At 41.5% G+C, this 23851-nt stretch overlaps 1 protein-coding gene across 1 annotated transcript in view; it reads right to left on the minus strand.

Moving 5' to 3' along the window:
• Nucleotides 1-23851, minus strand: part of LOC139385642 (calsyntenin-2-like) — a 483955-nt gene that overhangs the window by 300997 nt on the left and 159107 nt on the right. Inside the window, exon 2 of the mRNA XM_071130874.1 lies at nt 9957-10079. Coding sequence (XP_070986975.1) covers nt 9957-10079 — 123 coding nt within the window. The remainder of the gene's footprint in view (nt 1-9956; nt 10080-23851) is intronic.

Raw genomic sequence — 23851 nt, forward strand, 5'->3', positions numbered from 1 at the left:
TTAATACATTTAAGAATAAGGCTGTAACGTAACAAAATGTTAAAAAATAGCTGATCACATATTGAGTTTCAGTGGTAGCATGAGAGATGGGTGAAGAGAAAGAGAGAGAGATAGAGAGAGAGAAAGCAAGTTAAGGCACTGTCCAGGGGTCAAAGTCCAGTCCTCCACAAAATGGCAGAGCACATGAGGGATGGTTTTTAATTACCAGTCAGAGAAATTGAGAAAAGGAATGAACGAGTCGAAAGAGGAGAGGCATCGGTCTGCCTCGGAACAGAGCTAATATTTCTCTCTCTCGTAATTTTTTTATGAATCTGTTTCTTTTTAATTAATTTTTTCAAGCTAAGTCTTTGAACTCCTGGGTTCTGAAGGAATATAGACACAGCGGTACCTGTTCAAAACATCTATTAGTGTATTAAAAGCAACCCTCTAGCCTCTCCCATCTTTTCCTCCACTCATTAACTTAGTTTTCAAAGGCACAAAGGGTCTTTAGGGCATCTCTAATCCAATATGTTTTTTTTCTACATCTTTATACATAATCTTTAATCACTCTAAATTAACATGCCAGATAGGTACCATTTATACTCTGTGACTGAAAATATGTTAATTCAATGAATTGAATCACTGGCGGGACAAGTTAATACACTGTCAGGGCTGAAACACAGTGGGTTCAATGTTGGAATGCCCATTTGAATGTTCCAACAATCTCCAGTGGAACCAATGACTAATGGAATGGAATTTTGCTACAAAAGCCCATATTAGGCTACACTCCAACACATTACAAAACAATAAATCATCACTGTCACACCCTCATCTGTTTCACCTGTCTTTGTGCTTGTCTTCACCCCGCTCCAGGTGTCGCTCATCTTCTCCATTATCCCCAGTGTATTTATAACTGTGTTCTCTGTTTGTCTACTGCCAGTTAGTTTTGTTTGTCAAGCCTACCAGCGTTTTTCCCCCTTGCGCCTGTCTGTTTCTAGTCTCAGTTTTCTAGTTTTCCCGGTTTTGACCATTCTGCCTGCCCTGACCCTGCCTGTCGTTCTGTACTTTGTCACATCACACTGGATTTATTGACCTCTGCCTGCCCTGACACTGAGACTGCCTGCCGTTCTGTACCTTATGGACTCTGATCTGGATTACCGACCTCTACCTGCCCTTGACCTGTCATTTTGCCTGCCCCCGTTCTAGTAATAAATGTTTGTTACATCAACACTGCCTGCATCTGGGTCTTCCCTAAAATATGATAATCACTATACATTAATTGACACATTATGCAGGTTTAATACTATGCTAATGTTATCTATCCACCATCCACTCCTAGTCTGCTGTATGGTGAGGAGGAGCCGCTAGCCGCTAGGTGCTACCCGCTAGGCGCTACCCACTACCCACTAGGGTAATGAGAGGCTGTTTAATGCTCACTATCCACCATTCAGCCCTAGCCTGCTGTATGGTGAGGAGGAGCCGCTAACCACTAGGCGCTACCCGCTAGGCTAATGACAGGCTGTTTGTCATTAGCAGTGTGTGGAGGAGTGTTACGCTAGCTCTCTGTCTCCCATTCAGACCGACAGCACGACGGAGGCTAATTAATCACAACACATTAGCCCCACTGTGTGTTCGCTCGTATCTGTTTACTCGGCGTCATTACGAGGATCCTCAGACGCTCATCACATTACCAGACAGTCCCACCCAGATAGAAGACTCTTGCTGTTACCAGTGAATAGGGAGGGACAGAGCATCTGTCTGAAATAGGATACTTATAAAATAAAGTAAATGTATGTGTGATGATGTTTAGTGAGTCCAGATATTTGATTGAATCTAGTGATATAGAAATATTTTGCCTGAGGTTGTTTGTCAGGTTCCGATTATTGGTTTTGATTGAACATGGCACCAATATCACTGTATCTATGTAATGGTGGTAAATAGGACTGTGCATACCATAGAACCGGGGTATTCAAATCTTACCCTATGAGGTCCCGACTACTGCTGGTTTTCTCTTCTACCTGATAATCAATTGCACCTACCTGGTGTCCCAGGTCTAAATCAGTCCCTGGAACTAGCTTTGAGGTCCAGATTTGATTTTGAGGGCCATAGAACATACTAACATATCACATGTAGAAGTGCACCTGCAGTTACAGTCCATATAGGTATACTGAAATGATAGGAACAACTGTAGGAACCAGCTAACTAAAGCAGACATAGTCACACCACACAGAGCACCACCGAGGGGGAGCAGTGAAACATAACGAGTGCTGATGAATAGACACATCAGCACAACTTTACAAGATGAGCTGGATCCCTCAAGTGATTGGAAAATGCCTGTGTGTTTGTGTGTATATGGGTGTGTATGATGCACCGGAGTCTAGTAGAACACCAAAGGATAGGAAGACGGACTGATTTCACAAGTGAACATTCAGAAAGAGTGCATTTGCATTTTGTGTGTGTCTGCGTGTGTGTGTACGTGCTTGTGTCTCCCCGCTGCGACCCTACCCATTCAGTCACATTAGTAAGTGAGGAGAGGCTGTAGCCTGTGGCTGTAATGCAGCTCTCTGTACAGCCTAGCTATTAACCCCGGTTCACTCAATACTTAATGACCTACCCTCTGCTGTAAAGTAGCTGCTGCACCAACAGCCTCTCTGGAAAAGCAGTATAATGGACACTCCAGTTGGTGGGAGCTGATTGACTAATTATCCACTATTGCTTAAAGGTTCATGTAGACTCTTAAGAAGCCCATGTGAAGTTTAGCAGTTGGAATTGCTGGACATAATTTCCAATGGGCCTGTTATGGGCCTGTGTGTGTGTGCTGTCTGACATTGACTCAGTCAGAGAGAGGGAGAGAGAGGTATTAAGTCAAGGCATTGAAATTAAGGAGGTGTGAATGGTACCTAGGCAAAGCCCCTTCAGTTAATTACTGACTGACTGTGAGCCCCAGACTGTGTCTCCAGAAGATACTCGTGACCACAGCCCAGAGAGAGAGGGAGAGAGAACAATTTGCACATCATTACAACACTGAATGTAGACATAATATGACATAATTTGAAATGTACTTGCGTGGGTGTAATTTTTACTGTTAATTGTTTAGTTCACTTTTGTGTATTATGTACAGTACCAGTAAAAAGTTTGTACACACCTAGTCATTCAATGGTTTTCTTTATTTTTACTATTTTCTACATTGTAGAATAATAGTGAAGACATCAAAACTATGAAATAACACATATGGAATCATATAGAAACCAAAAAAGTGTTAAACGACTCTTCAAAGTAGCCATCCTTTGCCTTGATGACAGCTTTGCACACACTTGGCATTCAATTCAATTCAATTCAAGGGCTTTATTGGCATGGGAAACATGTGTTAACATTGCCAAAGCAAGTGAGGTAGATAATATATAAAGTGAATATATAAAGTGAAATATACAATAAAAATTAACAGTAAACATTACACATACAGAAGTTTCAAAACAATAAATTACAAATGTCATATTATATATACAGTGTTTTAACAATGTACACATGGTTAAAGGACACAAGATAAAATAAATAAGCATAAATATGGGTTGTATTTACAATGGTGTTTGTTCTTCACTGGTTGCCCTTTTCTCGTGGCAACAGGTCACAAATCTTGCTGCTGTGATGGCACACTGTGGAATTTCACCCAGTAGATATGGGAGTTTATCAAAATTGGATTTGTTTTCGAATTCTTTGTGGATCTGTGTAATCTGAGGGAAATATGTCTCTCTAATATGGTCATACGTTGGGCAGGAGGTTAGGAAGTGCAGCTCAGTTTCCACCTAATTTTGGGGGCAGTGTGCACATAGCCTGTCTTCTCTTGAGAGCCATGTCTGCCTACGGCAGCCTTTCTCAATAGCAAGGCTATGCTCACTAAGTCTGTACATAGTCAAAGCTTTCCTTAATTTTGGGTCAGTCACAGTGGTCAGGTATTCTGCCGCTGTGTACTCTCTGTGTAGGGCCAAATAGCATTCTAGTTTGCTCTGTTTTTTTGTTAATTCTTTCCAATGTGTCAAGTAAATATCTTTTTGTTTTCTCATGATTTGGTTGGGTCTAATTGTGCTGCTGTCCTGGGGCTCTGTAGGGTGTGTTTGTGTTTGTGAACAGAGCCCCAGGACCAGCTTGCTTAGGGGACTCTTCTCCATGTTCATCTCTCTGTAGGTGATGGCTTTGTTATGGAAGGTTTGGGAATCGCTTCCTTTTAGGTGGTTGTAGAATTTAACGGCTCTTTTCTGGATTTTGATAATTAGTGGGTATCGGCCTAATTCTGCTCTGCATGCATTATTTGGTGTTCTACGTTGTACACGGAGGATATTTTTGCAGAATTCTGCGTGCAGAGTCTCAATTTGGTGTTTGTCCCATTTTGTGAAGTCTTGGTTGATGAGCGGACCCCAGACCTCACAACCATAAAGGGCAATGGGCTCTATGACTGATTCAAGTATTTTTAGCCAAATCCAATTGGTATGTTGAAATGTATGTTCCTTTTGATGGCATAGAATGCCCTTCTTGCCTTGTCTCTCAGATCGTTCACAGCTTTGTGGAAGTTACCTGTGGCGCTAATGTTTAGGCCAAGGTATGTATAGTTTTTTGTGTGCTCTAGGGCAACAGTGTCTAGATGGAATTTGTATTTGTGGTCCTGGTGACTGGACCTTTTTTGGAACACCATAATTTTGGTCTTACTGAGATTTACTGTCAGGACCCAGGTCTGACAGAATCTGTGCATAAGATCTAGGTGCTGCTGTAGGACCTCCTTGGTTGGTGACAGAAGCACCAGATCATCAGCAAACAGCAGACATTTGACTTCGGATTCTAGTAGGGTGAGGCCGGGTGCTGCAGACTTTTCTAGTGCTCGCGCCAATTCGTTGATATATATGTTGAAGAGGGTGGGGCTTAAGCTGCAACCCTGTCTCACCCCACGACCCTGTGTGAAGAAATGTGTGTGTTTTTTGCCAATTTTAACCGCACACTTGTTGTTTGTGTACATGGATTTTATAATGTCGTATGTTTTACCCCCAACACCACTTTCCATCAGTTTGTATAGCAGACCCTCATGCCAAATTGAGTCGAAGGCTTTTTTGAAATCAACAAAGCATGAGAAGACTTTGCCTTTGTTTTGGATTGTTTGGTTGTCAATTAGGGTGTGCAGGGTGAATACATGGACTGTTGTACAGTCATTTGGTAAAAAGCCAATTTGACATTTGCTCAGTACATTGTTTTCATTGAGGAAATGTACGAGTCTGCTGTTAATGATAATGCAGAGGATTTTCCCAAGGTTACTGTTGACGCATATCCCACGGTAGTTATTGGGGTCAAATTTGGGGTGATCAGTCCTTGGTTCCAAATATTGGGGAAGATGCCAGAGCTAAGGATGATGTTAAAGAGTTTTAGTATAGCCAATTGGAATTTGTTGTCTGTATATTTGATCATTTCATTGAGGATACCATCAACACCAAAGGCATTTTTGGGTTGGGGGGGTTTTATTTTGTCCTATAACTCATTCAATGTAATTGGAGAATCCAGTGGGTTCTGGTAGTCTTTAATAGTTGATTCTAAGATCTGTATTTGATCATGTATATGTTTTTGCTCTTTATTCTTTGTTATAGAGCCAAAAAGATTGAAGAAGGGGTTTACCCATACATCTCCATTTTGGATAGATAATTATTTGTGTTGTTGTTTGTTTAGTGTTTTCCAATTTTCCCAGAAGTGGTTAGAGTCTATGGATTCTTCAATTACATTGAGCTGATTTCTGACATGCTGTTCCTTCTTTTTTTCCGTAGTATGTGTAATGTTTACTGTTAATTTTTATTGTTTATTTCACTTTATATATTCACTTTATATATTATCTACCTCACTTGCTTTGGCAATGTTAACACATGTTTCCCATGCCAATAAAGCCCTTGAATTGAATTGAATTGAGAGAGAGAGAGGTAGAGAGAGAGAGAGAGAGAGAGAGGGAGAGAGAGAGAGAGGGAGAGAGAGAGAGAGGGGGAGGGAGAGAGAGAGGAAGAGAGAGAGAGAGAGAGAGAGAGAGAGAGAGAGAGAGAGAGGGGAAGAGAGATAGAGAGAGAGATAGAGAGAGAGAGGAGGTAGTGTGAAATAAATATGATAGAGAGAGAAAGATAAAGTCCTTCCCTGCTGTCTCATCTCTATCTCTGTCTCTCTCTCTCTATCTCTCTCTCACTCTCATTCAATTCTCTCTCTCAATTGAATTCAATTCCTATTAACATAAGAAACATAAGTTAACATTGGCAAAGCAAGTGAAATAGTTAATAAACTAAAGTGAAATAAACAATAAAACATTTACAGTAGAACAAAAGTTCACAAAATGTCCAGAATAATATAGACATTTCAAATGTCATAGTATATCTATATACCGTGTTGTAATGATGTGCAAACAGTTAAAAGGGAAAATAAATAAACATAAATATAGGTTGTATTTACAATGGTGTTTGTTCTTCACTGGTTGCCCTTTTCTTGTGGCAACAGGTCACAAATCTTGCTGCTGTGATGGCACACTGTGGTATTTCACCCAGTAGATATGGGAGTTGATCAAAATTGGAATTGTTTTTGAATTCTTTGTGGGTCTGTGTAATCTGAGGGAAATATGTATCTCTAATATGGTCATACATTTTGCAGGAGGTTAGGAAGTGCAGCTCAGATTCCACCTCATTTTGTGGCAGTGTGCACATAGCCTTTCTTCTCTTGAGAGCCAGGTCTGCCTTTGGCTGCCTTTCTCAATAGCAAGGCTATGCTCACTGAGTCTGTACATAGTCAAAGATTTCCTTAAGTTTGGGTCAGTCACAGTGGTCAGTTATTCTGCCATTGTGTACTCTCTGTTTAGGGCTAAATAGCATTCTAGTTGGCTCTGTTTTTTTGTCAATTCTTTCCAATGTGTTAAGTAATTATCTTTTTGCTTTCTCATGATTTGGTTGGGTCTAATTATTTTGCTGTCCTGGGGTTCTGTGGGGTCTGTTAGTGAACAGAGCCCCAGGACCAGTTTGCTTAGGGGACTCTTCTCCAGGTTAATTTTTCTGTAGGTGATGGCTTGGTATGGAAGGTTTGGGAATCGCTTCCTTTTAGGTGGTTGTAGAATTTAACAGCTCTTTTCTGGATTAGTGGGTATCGGCCTAATTCTGCTCTGCATGCATTATTTGGTGTTTTAAATTGTACACGGATGATATTTTTGTAGAATTCTGCATGCAGTCTCAATTTGGTGTTTGTCCCATTTTGTGAATTCTTAGTTGGTGAGCGGACACCAGATCTCACAACCTTAAAGGGCAATGGTTTCTTTAATTGATTCAAGTGTTTTTTGCCAGATCCTAACTGGTATGTCAAAATGTATGTTCATTTTGATGGCATTGAAGGCCCTTCTTGCCTTGTCTCTCAGATCATTCACAGCTTCACAGCTTTGTGGAAGTTACCTGTGGCACTGATGTTTAGGCCAAGGTATGTATAGTTTTTGTGTGCTCTAGGGCAACGGTGTCTAGATGGAATTTGTGTTCGTGGTCCTGGCAAATGGGCCACCATTATTTTCATATTTTGGTTACTACATGATTCCATATGTTATTTCTCTCTCTCTCTGTCTCTCTCTCTCCCTGTAGGGTGGCCATTACAGGCAACCCTCTCAGGCCACTACACTGTCTCCACATACTAGAAGGAAAACTCAGACAACCATATCCAGCCAGCCATCCTTCTCGCCATCCTACATCAGAGCTGCTCCAACCCAGCCTGAGGGGTTCTGAGAGTGGGCACCAGCCCAGGAGCCAACCCCACACTGAGGCCTTGGCCACATCAAGAGGCCTGGCAGGAGGCAGTGGAGCCAGGCTGGCCAGTTAGCCTGTAGCTAATGACAACCCACTGGGACTGGCAACCCAATAGGGGAGTGTTCACCATCACATTGATTCAATCTAATTGTATTTGCACTACTAAGAGGGAAACATGTTAGTATTGGTTTCACATTGGTTAAAGGACATAAGGGAGGGAATAGCTTTCAAATGAATGTGTTTGGTAGTACTAGTTTAAAGCTAGTGGTTTTAAATAAGAAATTAAACATTCTGTTTTATTTTCTTGGAAAGCAGAAGTATGAAATAACATGTTCCGGCTTAATGCATTTTATTTTATTGATTTACAAGAGCTTCCAAGAACCAAGGTCAACCACAGCAGTTAAGAGCGAGTAAATTGTCCTCTGAATGAATGACGCTAATCCATTCATCACAACTTGGTACTTCGCTCACCCATTCATCACAACTTGGTACCTCGCTCACCCATTCATCACAACTTGGTACTTCGCTCACCCATTCATCACAACTTGGTACTTCGCTCACCCATTCATCACAACTTGGTATTTCGCTCACCATTCATCACAACTTGGTACTTCACTCACCCATTCATCACAACTTGGTACTTCGCTCACCATTCATCACAACTTGGTACTTCGCTCACCCATTCATCACAACTTGGTACTTCGCTCACCATTCATCACAACTTGGTACTTCGCTCACCCATTCATCACAACTTGGTACTTCGCTCACCCATTCATCACAATTTGGTACTTCGCTCACCCATTCATCACAACTTGGTACTTCGCTCACCCATTCATCACAACTTGGTATTTCGCTCACCATTCATCACAACTTGGTACTTCACTCACCCATTCATCTCAACTTGGTACTTCGCTCACCCATTCATCACAACTTGGTACTTCGCTCACCCATTCATCACAACTTGGTACTTCGCTCACCATTCATCACAACTTGGTACTTCGCTCACCATTCATCACAACTTGGTACTTCGCTCACCCATTCATCACAACTTGGTACATCGCTCACCCATTCATCACAACTTGGTACTTCGCTAACCCATTCATCACAACTTGGTACTTCGCTAACCCATTCATAACAACTTGGTACTTCTCTCACCATTCATCACAACTTGGTACTTCGCTCACCATTCATCACAACTTGGTACTTCACTCACCCATTCATCACAACTTGGTACTTCGCTCACCATTCATCACAACTTGGTATTTCGCTCACCCATTCATCACAACTTGGTACTTCGCTCACCATTCATCACAACTTGGTACTTCGCTCACCCATTCATCACAACTTGGTACTTCGCTCACCCATTCATCACAATTTGGTACTTCGCTCACCCATTCATCACAACTTGGTACTTCGCTCACCCATTCATCACAACTTGGTATTTCGCTCACCATTCATCACAACTTGGTACTTCACTCACCCATTCATCTCAACTTGGTACTTCGCTCACCCATTCATCACAACTTGGTACTTCGCTCACCCATTCATCACAACTTGGTACTTCGCTCACCATTCATCACAACTTGGTACTTCGCTCACCATTCATCACAACTTGGTACTTCGCTCACCCATTCATCACAACTTGGTACATCGCTCACCCATTCATCACAACTTGGTACTTCGCTAACCCATTCATCACAACTTGGTACTTCGCTAACCCATTCATAACAACTTGGTACTTCTCTCACCATTCATCACAACTTGGTACTTCGCTCACCATTCATCACAACTTGGTACTTCACTCACCCATTCATCACAACTTGGTACTTCGCTCACCATTCATCACAACTTGGTATTTCGCTCACCCATTCATCACAACTTGGTACTTCACTCACCCATTCATCACAACTTGGTACTTCGCTAACCCATTCATCACAACTTGGTACTTCACTCACCCATTCATCACAACTTGGTACTTCGCTAACCCATTCATCACAACTTGGTACTTCACTCACCCATTCATCACAACTTGGTACTTCGCTCACCCATTCATCACAACTTGGTACTTCACTCACCATTCCACCACTTTCATGTTTTGTGTGGACCCAAGGAAGAGTTGCTGCTGCTTTTGCTAATGGGGATGCTAATAAAATACCAAAATACCAAATCACACATCAGTGGGGTTTACCATACCTGCGTAGGGCACGGGGGCGTCTTTGTCCAGGGCCACCAGGGGAGGGTCCAGTAGGACGATGTCCATGTTCTCTGTGATTACCCCATGGTACGACGTCTCAATCCATGGCTTGTGTTTGTTCACTACGATAGAGAAAGGAGTGTGTGAAAGAGGGATGGAGAAAGAGAGAGAGCGAATGTCAGTCATGTGTTCACAGTTGTTGATACATTTTTAGTCTGCATGTAATTACTGGGTGAACTGAGACTGGCTTTGTGAAAAATGAATACAACACCTTTTCTTTCCTCCCCCAACTGCAACTCCCACTTGGAAATACACACACACACACACACACACACACACACACACACACACACACACACACACACACACACACACACACACACACACACACACACACACCACCTTTCCTGGCAGAGGATCTCCATTCTTTAGTTTTTCTGAGAAACACTCTCATTTTGCTAATCTCCCCTACCTCTTTTCTCTCCCTCTCTTTTCTCTCTCAAACATTCCCTGTAGGTCTCATAGAGCTCCGCCAAGCTTGATCAATGACCACTATTGAACTGCCAGCAGAGCACTACTTCCTGGGCCCAGCCAAAACAAAGTCCATGAGCAGTAGGACGATTAGCACGGCATAATTGAGCAAAGCCCCTGAGGGCCGTGAAGCAGGAGTTAGCTAGCTAGCTCACCGTTTTATATACCATCTCTCTATCAAAGGTAAGGGGTTTTAAAACGGCAACAACAGCCCATTTCCTCCTCAACTCCTTCACTTTCTCACGGCGTTCTCTGACTCAGGTGTGAACAGCAATGCCCCAATTCCATCCTGTGATTTCTGTACGAGGAAATTGTTGGTTGTTAACAACACCAAACTAGGGTGTTTTGTGTTTTGTGTGATACACATCCAAGTGAAAATTACCTAAATACATGTGTATCACTTTCTTATGGGCACATTATCCGACATTCAGGGAAGGAGAAGGAGAGAAAAAAAAGTCCATACAACAAACAATTTGTACAGCTGTCTCTAGTGCCACTTCACATTACACAGCCTTTGTCCCTGGGTGTATGTGTAATTACATCGGGAAACCACTTCAGTAATTCATGGAATCACTACGTCTAAGACTTAAGGCACTGTCAGTATATAAACACAACCAAACATAAGTGTTCTAGTAAGCACCAGAAACTATATATCGTAACAATATTTCATTTCATTGTAAATACATGAATCATAACACAGAATCACAACAGATCAGAAAGGAAGGTACACATTTTGTGTGGTCTCTGATGAAAAATATGTATTTTTGACAATTTGGGATAAAAAATTAGGCAGTTGGCCTAGTAGGGCACTGAAGCATACCAACACCACCACACCTGCACCACCACTCCAACACCACCACAACTCCAATACCACCCCAACACCACCACTCCAATACCACCACAACTCCAATACCACCCTGGGGCGGCAGGGTAGCCTAGTGGTTAGAGCATTGGACTAGTAACCGAAAGGTTGCAAGTTCAAATCCCCGAGCTGACAAGGTACAATTCTGTCATTCTGCCCCTGAACAGGCCATCATTGAAAATAAGAATTTGTTCTTAACTGACTTTCCTAGTTAAATAAATGTAAAAAAAATCCAATACCACCACACCCCAATACCACCACCACTCAAAAGCCACTGTTCCTAGGATAATGTACACTTCACCATCACCACCACAATGTACATTACTGGTGGCTTTGGATTTGATTGATATATATATATGTATAGTTGAAATTTCTTGTTAACAAACTATAGTTTGGGCAAGTCGGTTATCTACTTTGTGCATGACACAAGTACATTTTCCAACAATTGTTTACAGACATATTATTTCACTTATAACTCAGTGTGTCACAATTCCAGTGGGTCAGACGTTTACATACACTAAGTTGACTGTGCCTTTAAACAGCTCGGAAAATTCCAGAAAATTATGTCATGGCTTTAGAAGCTTCTGATAGGCTAATTGACATAATTTGAGTCAATTGGAGGTGTACCTGTGGATGTATTTCAAGACCTACCTTCAAACTCAGTGCCTCTTTGCTTGACATCATGGGAAAATCAAAAGAAATCAGCCAAGACCTCAGAAATTCAATTGTAGACGTCCACAAGTCTGGTTCATACTTGGGAGCAATTTTCAAAAGCCTGAAGGTTCCACGTTCATCTGTACAAACAATAGTACGCAAGTATAAACACCATGGGACCACGCAGCCGTCATACCGCTCAGGAAGGAGACGCGTTCTGTCTCCTAGAGATGAACATACTTTTGTGCGAAAGGTGCAAATCAGTCCCAGAACAACAGCAAAGGACCCTGTGAAGATGCTGGAGGAAACAGGTACAAAAGTATCTATATCCACAGTAAAACGAGTCCGATATCGACATAAACTGAAAGGCCGCTTAGCAAGGAAGAAGCCACTGCTCCAAATCAGCCATAAAAAAAAGCCAGACTACGGTTTGCAACTGGACATGGGGACGAAGATTCTACTTTTTGGATAAATGTCCTCTGGTCTGATGAAACAAAAATAGAACTGTTCAGCCATAATGACCATCACTATGTTTGGAGGAAAAAGGGGGATGCTTGCAAGCCGAAGAACACCATCCCAACCGTGAAGCACGGGGGTGGCAGCATCATGTTGTGTGGGGGTACTTTGATGCAGGAGGGACTGGTGTACTTCACAAAATAGATGGCATCATGAGGAGGGAAAATTATGTGGATACATTGAAGAAAGATCTCAAGACATCAGCCAGGAAGTTAAAGCTTGGTCGCAAATGGATCTTCCAAATGGAAAGTGACCCCAAGCATACTTCCAAAGTTGTGGCAAAATGGCTTAAGGACAACAAAGTCAAGTTATTGGAGTGGCCATCACAAAGCCCTGACCTCAATCCTATAGAAAACGTGTGGGCAGAACTGAAAAAACATGTGCGAGTAAGGAGGCCTACAAACCTGACTCAGTTACACCAGCTCTGTCAGGAGGAATGGGCCAAGTTAAACAATTTAAAGGCAATGCAACCAAATACTAATTGAGTGTATGCAAACGTCTGACCCACTGGGAATGTGATGAAATAAATAAAAGCTGAAATAAATAATTCTCTCTACTATTATTATGACATTTCACATTCTTAAAATAAATTGGTGATCCTAACTTACCTAACACAGGGAATTTTTACTAGGATTAAATGTTTAAATGTATTTGGCTAAGGTGTATGTAAACTTACGACTTCAACTGTATACGCAGGCCTCAACCACTACCCTGAGAGCACTTGATTCAGTATATCATGTGGCCCTCAGGTTCATAGCCAATCACCATTGCCATAAACATTTAACATATCATTGTGATATCTACAGTGCTGTTGGCTGGTCGTCATTGACCTTGCGTAGGCTTAAACACTAGTATATACTGATTTCTAAGTCAATTTTGTGTAAAATGCCAATTTATCTATATTATTTTTTAATCAGGTCAGTAAATAAATATAAATGACGATCCCGTTCTCATTTGCTTTTAACAGTACCAAGAATTAGAACAGGTCATGATAGAAATAGTTTTAGTTACTCAGCTCCTTGGTCCTGGAATTCTTTCCTAAACATTTAAATATTTGATGATCTAGTCACGTTGCTGGAGTTTAAACACTTGGTCGATGTAAATATCCCATAAGAGAGTAACTGTCTTTAGGACAGCTGTTTATTTTAGTTATGACACTTGTGCTTCTTTACGCGATATGTAGTTGTTGGACTGAATGTGTGTCTATAGTTTTGTTCAATGTTGTGTTAGTGTATGTAAGTTGTATTTTCTGAAACGTTGTTCCCCCTGCTGTTGTTGGACCAGGTCTCTCTTGATAAATAGATTTTATCTCAATGAGAAAAAACAGTATAATAAAGGTTAAATAAAATAAGTAACTATATGAAATGCCCAACCCAGCCTCTGATTGAGAGGTTTCCCCTGATAAGAACACCAGTGTGGACTCCGTCCCCATCCTCAGGCATTTGAAGATATTGTTGGATCTGCGTGGAGATGTTTGTCTTCTACCTCTCCAGCCTGAAGGGTTTAGGCTGTCACTAATAGGATGTATGTTTTAAGAAACACCTTAAGATGAGAGAGAGAGCCCCTGGGGGACTCGTCGCACCTGCAACCTCAATTTTAAAAACACCTTCATTGGGTACTTCTGGCAGTGCTTAAATGCCATGTGATAACATCTGTTTGTGAATGGAGGGAAGTTGGTTCACCGCCTCGCTAAAACTCATGCCTGTCTTGGGAAAACACGATTACCAAAGGTACAGAGCTTCTTCTTTTTTTGTTATATCTTGAGAACAAATTAATGTGCCGCTCCTTTTTTCTATCTCGCTGCTTGTTTGATTTAACCTGGCTTTATTATTTGCTTTTTTTAGACCTGAGCAGAAATTCAAATACCCTGACCTTTCTGGCAGCGCGCTCCACTAGATAAAACCAGACGGGATCTTTGTGGGAATGCTTTGGACACAGCTCTCCTCTGAGACACAGGATCTTCCATCAGACTCCACAGAGAGAAACACAGAGAGCAACACGATGGGGTGCATGTGAACAGCATTCAAAGACACTGTGCTCTAAACAAGAGCCCCGTGCTCTGAGCAAAAATGCCACAAAAGTGGCATGTTCTCCACAGAAGACCGGTTATCTCTACAAAGCAACGAAAAGAGCTAGACACAAACATGTGCCCTATGGTCTAGACTAGAGACACACTCCATGCTGGACAGATGCACAACAGTACAAGATCTTTGTTGCTGTATTATTTGTTATAATGCTTTTAACAATTTCAATGAACAAAATAGTAAGGCAATAAAGAGCTTTGACCAACCCAGAGCAGTATGCCCTGAATCTATTCCACCAGTGTGTTTATGAAGCTGGTCGTTTTTTATCCAATGGTTTTTCAAAGTACTAGCATCTCTGCACATAATAAGAGTGATTAGGCCACCGGCTTTCATGTGTCCATTCAGGAGCAGTCTGAGAGCAGACACTGTATGGAGGAGCCGTAGGCCCAGAGTGCTGTGTGATTATGATAGGCCTGAGTAATGTTGAGAAGGGAGGAGCTGTGGAGGAAATAGATGGTGTAGATAACACAGACCTATTTCAACCAAGCTGCTATCATAGAGTCATACATTGACAAAGGTGTATTGACCCAATTTAATTCACATTTATAATATAATTGATAGTACATTGTCATAATAATAGCTTTCCCATGTCATTTCACCTTATCATTAATGAGGGGTAGTTTAAGGGCACTGAATATATTTTTCAATTATTTCCCAGTGGATGGAGGGAATAGAGTTGTCCTACAGGCCCTAAAGGCTAATGCGATCCTGTCGAGGTGAGGTTTAGAACATGCACACCTGACCTTTTACACCCTTGCTCGTTGCCGTGACAATTACTCTCCGCCATTTCACCGCTAATTAAGCCGGCAGAGTCATGGATTTGACTCAAAACATCACTCCCGGCATTGCCATAACGCCTGATTAATTTCTGACTGTGGTGGGGATGGTCAGATGGTGCGCTCGCCTGGCTGGTGCATGCAACTCATCGGGCAAGCGGAGGAAGCTGAAGACCCCGTAAGGCAGATGGGAAGAGAAGAGAAACAGTTGTAAATAAAAAATAACTCCGTAGGAAATGAAACTGTGATAGATAAGGTCAATACAGGAGGCTGTGATGAATGTATCAGCCTAACGAAAAGGAAGCGCTGCAGAGACAGTTAGCCATTATGGACACTAACAGGCAATTACAGTAACTATCTTAACCCTACTTATTCTCCCCATGCCCTCTCCCCTTTCTCTATCCCTCAACACTAGCCAATTTCTCTTTTCCCCGCCCCTTCAAAAATCCCTTTCTCTTTTTCCCTCCCTCTTCCCTTAATGCTCATTTTCCCCTGTTTTCTCTCAATTCAATTCAAGGGCTTTATTGGCGTGGGAAATATATGTTAACATTGCCAAAGCAAGTGAAGTAGATAATAAACAAGTGAAATAAACAAAAACATGTACAGTAAATATTACATTCACAGAAGTTCCCAAAGAATGAAGACATTTCAAATGTCATATTACAGTGTTGTAACAATGTTTAAAGTAAAAAATTGAAAATAAATAACCATAAATCTGGGTTGCATATTCAGTGGTGTTTGTTCTTCACTGGTTGCCCTTTTCTTGTGACAACAGGTCACAAATATTGCTGCTGTGATTGCACACTGTGGAATTTCACCCAATAGATATGGGAGTTTATCAAAATTGGATTTGTTTTCAAATTCTTTGTGGATCTGTGTAATTTGAGGGAAATATGTGTCTCTAATATGGTCATAAATTTGGCAGGAGGTTAGGAAGTGCAGCTCAGTTTCCACCTAATTTTGTGGGCAGTGAGCACATAGCCTGTGTTCTCATGAGAGCCATGTCTGCCTATGGCAGCCTTTCTAAATAGCAAGGCTATGCTCACAGACTCTGTACATAGACAAAGATTTCACAGTAGTCAGGTATTCTGCTACTGTATACTCTCTGTTTAGGGCCAAGTAGCATTTTAGTTTGCTCTGTTTTTTGGTTGTTAATTCTTTCCAATATGTCAAGTAATTATCTTTTTGTTTTCTCATGATTTGGTTGGATCTTGTGTTGCTGTCCAGGGGCTCTGTGGGGTCTGTTTGTGTTTGTGAACAGAGCCCCAGGACCAGCTTGCTTAGGTGGTTCTTCTCCAGGTTCATCTCTCTGTAGGTGATGGCTTTGTTATGGAAGGTTTGGGAATCGCTTCCTTTTAGATTGTTGTAGAATTTAACAGCTCTTTTCTGGATTTTGATAATTAGCAGGTATCGGACTAATTCAGCTCTGCGTGCATTATTGGGTGTTTTACATTGTACATCGAGGATAATTTTGCAGAATTCTGCATACAGAGTCTCAATTTGGTGTTTGTCTCATTTTGTGAATTATTGGTCGGCCTCACAACCATAAAGGGTTCTATAACTGATTCAAGTATTTTTTGCCAGATCCTAAATGGGATTTCGAATTTGATGTTTCTTTTGATGGCATAAAAGGCCCTTCTTGCCTTGTCTGTCAGCTCGTTCACAGCTTTGTGGAAGTTACCTGTGGCGCTGATGTTTAGGCTGAGGTATGTATCGTTTTTTGTTAGTTCTAGGGCAAAGGTGTCTAGATGGAATTTGCATTTTTGGTCCTGGCAACTGGATCTTTTCTGGGTCACCATTATTTTTGTCTTACTGAGATTTACTGTTACGGCCCAGGTCTGACAGAATCTGTGCAGAAGCTCTACGTAGGTGCTGCTGTAGGCCCTCCTTGGTTGGGGACAGAAGCACCAAATTATCAGCTGAAATGAACACGATGGGAGACAGAGAACTGGTTTCAAGTGCAGGGTGCAGCAGGCGTTTATTGGTAAAGGACCACATGAGGAGGCAGGTAGCTGGTTCCAGGGGCAGGCAGAAGGTCATACACAGGGGGTCCAAAAAGGCAACAGTACAGGCATGGAAACGGCTAGTAACGTTGTCTAGATCAGGCAATAGGTTGAAAACAGGAAATCCGATAAGCTAAAGTACAGGGAGGGAATAGGCAAAAAGTGTTGTTAGTGAGGCAGGCCAAAACTGTCATACACGGGAGGATTACATTACTGGAAAAACAGAGCTCCAAATAGAAGTGTCACAAAACAAACAATACCTCACAATAATGGGGTGCAAAGAACTGAACTAAATAGTGTGTGATAATGACATACAGGTGTGTGAACAGGTGATCAGAATTCAGGTGATTGGGGTCTGGAGAGTGAGCTGCGTTCAGAGGATCTATGTGTTTGAGAGTGTGAGCTGGAAAGTGGACTGGAAAGTGAGCTGCGTTCAGTGAATCTACGTATTTGAGAGTTTGACTTGGCAGCAGACGTTACATCAGCAAACAGTAGACATTTGACTTCAGATTCCAGTAGGGTGATGCCAGGTGCTGCAGACTGTGCCCTCGCCAATTTGTTGATATAATGGTGAAGAGGGTGGGGCTTAAGTTGCATCCCTGTCTCACCCCACGGCCCAGTGGAAAGAAATGTGTGTTTTTTGCCTATTTTAACTGCACGCTTGTTGTTTGAGTACATGGATGTACATAATGTCTCATGTTTTTCCCCCAAACACAGTGTTTCCATCCATTTGAATAGCAGACCATCATGCCAAATTGAGTCAAAAGCTTTTTTGGAATCAACATAGCATGAGAAGACTTTGCCTATGCTTTGGTTTGTTCGTCAATTAAGGTGTGCAGGGTGAATACGTGGTCTGTCGTACAGTAATTTGGTAAAAAGCCAATTTGACTTTTGTTCAGCACATTGTTTTCACTGAGAAAATGTACAAGTCTGCTGTAAATAATAATGCAGAGGGTTTTTCCAAGGATGCTATTGACGTATATCCCATGGTAGCTATTGAGGTCACATTTGTTTCCACATTTGTGGATTGGGGTGATCAGTCCTTGGTTCCAAATATTGGGGAAGATGCCAGAGCTATGGATGATGTTAAAGAGTTTAAGTATAGCCAATTGGAATATATGGTCTGTATATTTTATAATTTAATTGAGGATACCATCAACACCACAGGCCTTTTTGGGTTGGAGGGTTTGTATTTTTTCCTGTAATTCATTCAATGTAATTGGAGAATTCAAGATTTGTATTTGATCATGTATATGTTATTGCTGGTTGTTCTTTGTTAAATGGCCATCATCCTTCGGTTTTCTGTTTGAAATGGTTAGATTTCATAGGGAAGCTGAGAGGTCAAATTTGTGACCGACTGGCTCAAATCGGTCTTATTGTAGCAAAATTTGAAATTGTGTTTTTTACATTGGATAAAAGTAAAGACTCTGAGCTAGAAAATGAAAATCATACATTACAGATGAGGAACAATGGGAAAGTAAGTTGATAAACTCGTAAACTCACTTTTGAGAAAATACCCTTTGAATGTTTTGATACTACTACTGGAGAGCCCTTCTTTGTCTTCACCCATTCAGAATCAGTCACACCCTCTTAAGGTTTAGCCCCACCCATCTCTTTAAGGGTTGATCCCAGTTTTGATCCAAGCATTCTGTACTAACAACAGCAGTCAAGCCCCAAAGCAAACATACTAGCTACATCCAGACACAAATGAGAGAACAGCTCACTCAACTTTACTCTCCTTAGAAGAGCTGGTTTGGCTGTCATGTTATCCAGAGCGTTGGTGACTGAAACTGTGCTGTCAGATTATCTGTATGTATATTCAGAGCGTTTTGCTCTCGGATCGCTCAGAGCGCACACTGGACGCGCTGGCCAATGAGTAGGTTTGATCCGAATGTTCTGACCGCAAAAATGGAAGAGTCAAGTGGAAGGGGGAAAAAGTCAGGAACTTGTACGTCAATAGAACCAATAGAATGTTATATATATGTATGGGGGATACAACCATCCCAGCTCTGCATGTTTAGCTGCTAAGAGATGATTTGTTTTGATACTGTCCGTATGTAGCTTGTTTTTGGTTGCAGGTTCAGGAACGGCTAAAGAATTGTAACATTTACTTGGAGCTAACTATGCAAATAGCACTGCTGGATGATTTGAAAAGTCATAATCAGTTGATCAATAATATAATAATACTTTTAGCAAAAAAAACAATTGTTTAATTTACAATCTGTAGATACTATGAGAATAGAAAGGTTCAAAACCTTTGTAAAACACCACAGTTAAAGAATATATGGCAAATAGAAATCAAAACTGGATGGTGTTAAGAGATAGATGGGAGGGTTGAGTGGAGCTGAAGGGTGGGACTAAAAACAACTAGATAACAAATGTAAAATATACTGGGTCTGTAAAATGTATATAGGTTCAGAACTTTTGTGAAATAGCACAATTAAAAATATATGGGAAATAGAAATCAAATCCGGATAGTCTTCAGAGATAGATGGGAGGGGTTGAGGAAAGCTGAAGGATGGGATTAAAACTATACAAAAGATAACTATTGTAAAATACATTTTGTCCGTAAAAGGTATATACAGTCGTGGCCAAAAGTTGAGAATGACACAAATATTAATTTTCACAAAGTCGGCTGCCTCAGTTTGTATGATGGCAATTTGCATATACTCCAGAATGTTATGAAGAGTGATCAGATGAATTGCAATTAATTGCAAAGTCCCTCTTTGCCATACAAATGAACTAAATCCCCCCAAAAAACATTTCCACTGCATTTCAGCCCTGCCACAAAAGGACCAGCTGCCATCATGTCAGTGATTCTCTCGTTAACACAGGTGTGAGTGTTGGAGAGGACAATACTGGAGATCACTCTGTCATGCTGATTGAGTAAGTGCTTGGAATCATCCTCTATCAACCATGGTTACCTGCAAGGAAACATGTGCCGTCATCATTGCTTTGCACAAAAAGGGCTTCACAGGCAAGGATATTGCTGCCAGTAAGATTGCACCTAAATCAACCATTTATTGGATCAACAAGAACATCAAGGAGAGCGGTTCAATTGTTGTGAAGAAGGCTTCAGGGTGCCCAAGAAAGTCCAGAAAGATCCAGGACCATCTCCTAAAGTTGATTCAGCTGCGGGATCGGGGCACCGCCAGTACAGAACTTGCTCAGGAATGGCAGCAGGCAGGTGTGAGTGCATCTGCACGTACAGTGAGGTGAAGACTTTTGGAGGATGGCCTGGTGTCAAGAAGGGCAGCAAAGAAGCCACTTAATGCTTGTAATTATAAAATAATTATAAAAAATTCTATAGTAACATCTGACAAAAATATCTAGACACTGAAGCAGCAAACTTTGTGAAAATGTATATTTGCGTCATTCTCAAAACTTTTGGCCACGACTGTAGTATGAATAAGCTGGAAGTAGAAGCATTATTGTTGTTGTCCATTAGTTTACTCCAATTAGGGGAAGGGTAGTAGGGTTAGAGGAAAATAATAAAGGGACATATTTTTTTTTAAACATACAGTATCAGTCAAAAGTATGGACACACCTACTCATTCAAGGGCTTTTCTTTATTTTGACTATTTTCTACAATGTAGAATAGTAGTGAAGACATCAACACTATGAAATAACACATATGGAATCATGAAGTAACCAAACATTTTTAAACAAATCTAAATCTATTTTATATTCTATAAACTAGCCACCCTTTGCCTTGCACACTCTTGGCATTCTCTAAGCTAGATGGGATGGTGTATCGCTGCAGAATACTGTGGTAGCCATGCTGGTTAAGTGTGCCTTGAATTCTAAATAAATCCCTGACAGTGTCACCATCAAAGCACCACCACACCATCACACCTCCTCCATGTTTCACGTTGGGAACCACACATGCGGAGATCATCCGTTAACCTACTCTGCGTCTCACAAAGACAAGGTGGGTGAAACAGAAATCTCACCTTTGAACTCAGATCAAAGGACAGATTTCCAATGGTCTAATGTCCATTGCTCGTGTTGCTTGACCCAAGCAAGTCTCTTTTTCTTATTGGTGTCCTTTAGTAGTGGTTTCTTTGCAGCAATTTGACCCTGAAGGCATGATTCACACAGTCTACTCTGAACAGTTGATGTTGTCTGTTACTTGAACTCTGTGAAGCATTTATTTGGGCTACAATTTCTGAGGCTGGTAACTCTAATGAACTTATCCTCTGCAGCAGAAGTAACTCTGGGTCTTCCTTTCCTGTGGCGGTCCTCATGAGAGCCAGTGTCATCATAGCGCTTGATGATTTTTGTGACTGCACTTGAAGAAATGTTCCGTATTGACTGACATTCATGTCTTAAGGTAACCATGGACTGTTGTTTCACTTTGCTTATTTGAGCTGTTCTCGCCATAATATGGACTTAAACTTTTACCAAATAAGTATATCTTCTGTATACCACCCCTACCATGTCACAACACAATTGATTGGCTCAAATGCATTAAGAAGGAAAGAAATTCCACAAATTCACTTTTAACAAGGGACACGTGTTAATTGAAATGCATTCCAGGTGACTATCTCATGAAGCTGGTTGAGAAAATAACAAGAGTGTGCAAACCGGTCATCAAAGCAAAGGGTGGCTACTTTGAAGAATCTAAAATCGATTTAACATTGATTAACACTTTTTTGTTTACTACATGATTCCATATGTGTTATTTCATAGTTTTGATGTCTTCATTTTTATTCTACAATTAATAAAATAGTACAAATAAAGAAAAACCCTTGAATGAGTAGGTGTGTCCAAACCTTTGACTGTTACTGTAAATATTTACAAAAAATATATGTGGGGGATTCGAAATGATGCAGAGTATTATATTGATGGAGGCTACAATCTATCTGCAATATTAAAGCTGATCTACCTCCTAAAAAAAATAATGTATCTCCTCTCTGAACACCTTTTGCCTCACAAAGCAACATGACAGAAAACATGCCGGTGTCAGCATTCGGGTGGTGAGGGGCGCAGCGTAGGTGTGTTTTTTGTCTCCTAAAGAATGAGGGGAACGAAGGGAGGAAGGGTAAACAAAGATAAAAAGATTATAGTTGTCGGCACGTTCAGAAAATAAATCTGACAGCAGTGTTTTGGTAGTCGGGAAGAAAAAAAGCTCCTCATTACTCAACCAGCACACAGCCAAGGTGACTGCTCTCTACACCTGGCTGTTACTGCACCTGTCACCCCAAGGCCACCACCACACACCTGTCCCTCTCGGACTCTAACCTGCTCACCTCCAACACACAGATAAATAACATTTCTGGTACACTGTCTGGGAAATCATACATGGAGGACTCACAGAAAATTGGCCATCTAAATGTCTGAAACAGTCTGGATGTCCTCTAAGACTAACTTGGCGTTACTTTTGGTGAGTCCTATGATCCATCTGATGTATTTTCACCATTTTCTCCTACAGACATCCAAAGACAATTGGAAGACTACAATTCAGAGTATTGGTTCAGTTTTCTGGCTGTATCATAGGTGTTACGCCAGACTGTCAGGATTTACTTTCAATACTGTGTGTTTGCTGGTGGTAGCCTCAGACAAGGTGAGTCTGGGCATTGTCACTGTGCCAGATTCCTCCCTGTGTGGTGATGGTGGTGGTAGAGTTACTTACTGGTTTCACTCCAGGGGTAGAATGGGTTGGAGAACACTCAGACACCTGCTGTGATGTCCCGGTCAACTCTTGCTACATCAATTCAATATTTATATCTAAACCAAGCGTGATCCAACCCTGAGATAACTCTGAGGTGGGCTAACCCTGAGATAACACTGAGGTGGGCTAACCCTGAGATAACACTGAGGTGGGCTAACCCTGAGATAACTCTGAGGTGGGCTAACCCTGAGATAACACTGAGGTGGGCTAACCCTGAGATAACACTGAGGTGGGCTAACCCTGAGATAACACTGAGGTGGGCTAACCCTGAGATAACACTGAGGTGGGCTAACCCTGAGTTAACACTGAGGTGGGCTAACCCTGAGATAACACTGAGGTGGGCTAACCCTGAGATAACACTGAGATAACACTGAGGTGGGCTAACCCTGAGTTAACACTGAGGTGGGCTAACCCTGAGTTAACACTGAGGTGGGCTAACCCTGAGATAACACTGAGGTGGGCTAACCCTGAGATAACACTGAGGTGGGCTAACCCTGAGATAACTCTGAGGTGGGCTAACCCTGAGATAACACTGAGGTGGGCTAACCCTGAGTTAACACTGAGGTGGGCTTACCCTGAGATAACACTGAGGTGGGCTAACCCTGAGATAACACTGAGGTGGGCTAACCCTGAGTTAACACTGAGGTGGGCTAACCCTGAGAAAACACTTTGAAACCACCGTGGTTCAGCTCTTCTAACACAAATCCAATCACGCATATCCAGAGGCTTCAATAAAACACACTCTCTCTCTTACTCTCTCTCTCTTTCTGTCCATCCCCTTTCTTTTATATTTC

This window comes from Oncorhynchus clarkii, chromosome 27, assembly GCF_045791955.1.
Source record: "Oncorhynchus clarkii lewisi isolate Uvic-CL-2024 chromosome 27, UVic_Ocla_1.0, whole genome shotgun sequence".
Classification (NCBI taxonomy): Eukaryota; Metazoa; Chordata; class Actinopteri; order Salmoniformes; family Salmonidae; genus Oncorhynchus; species Oncorhynchus clarkii.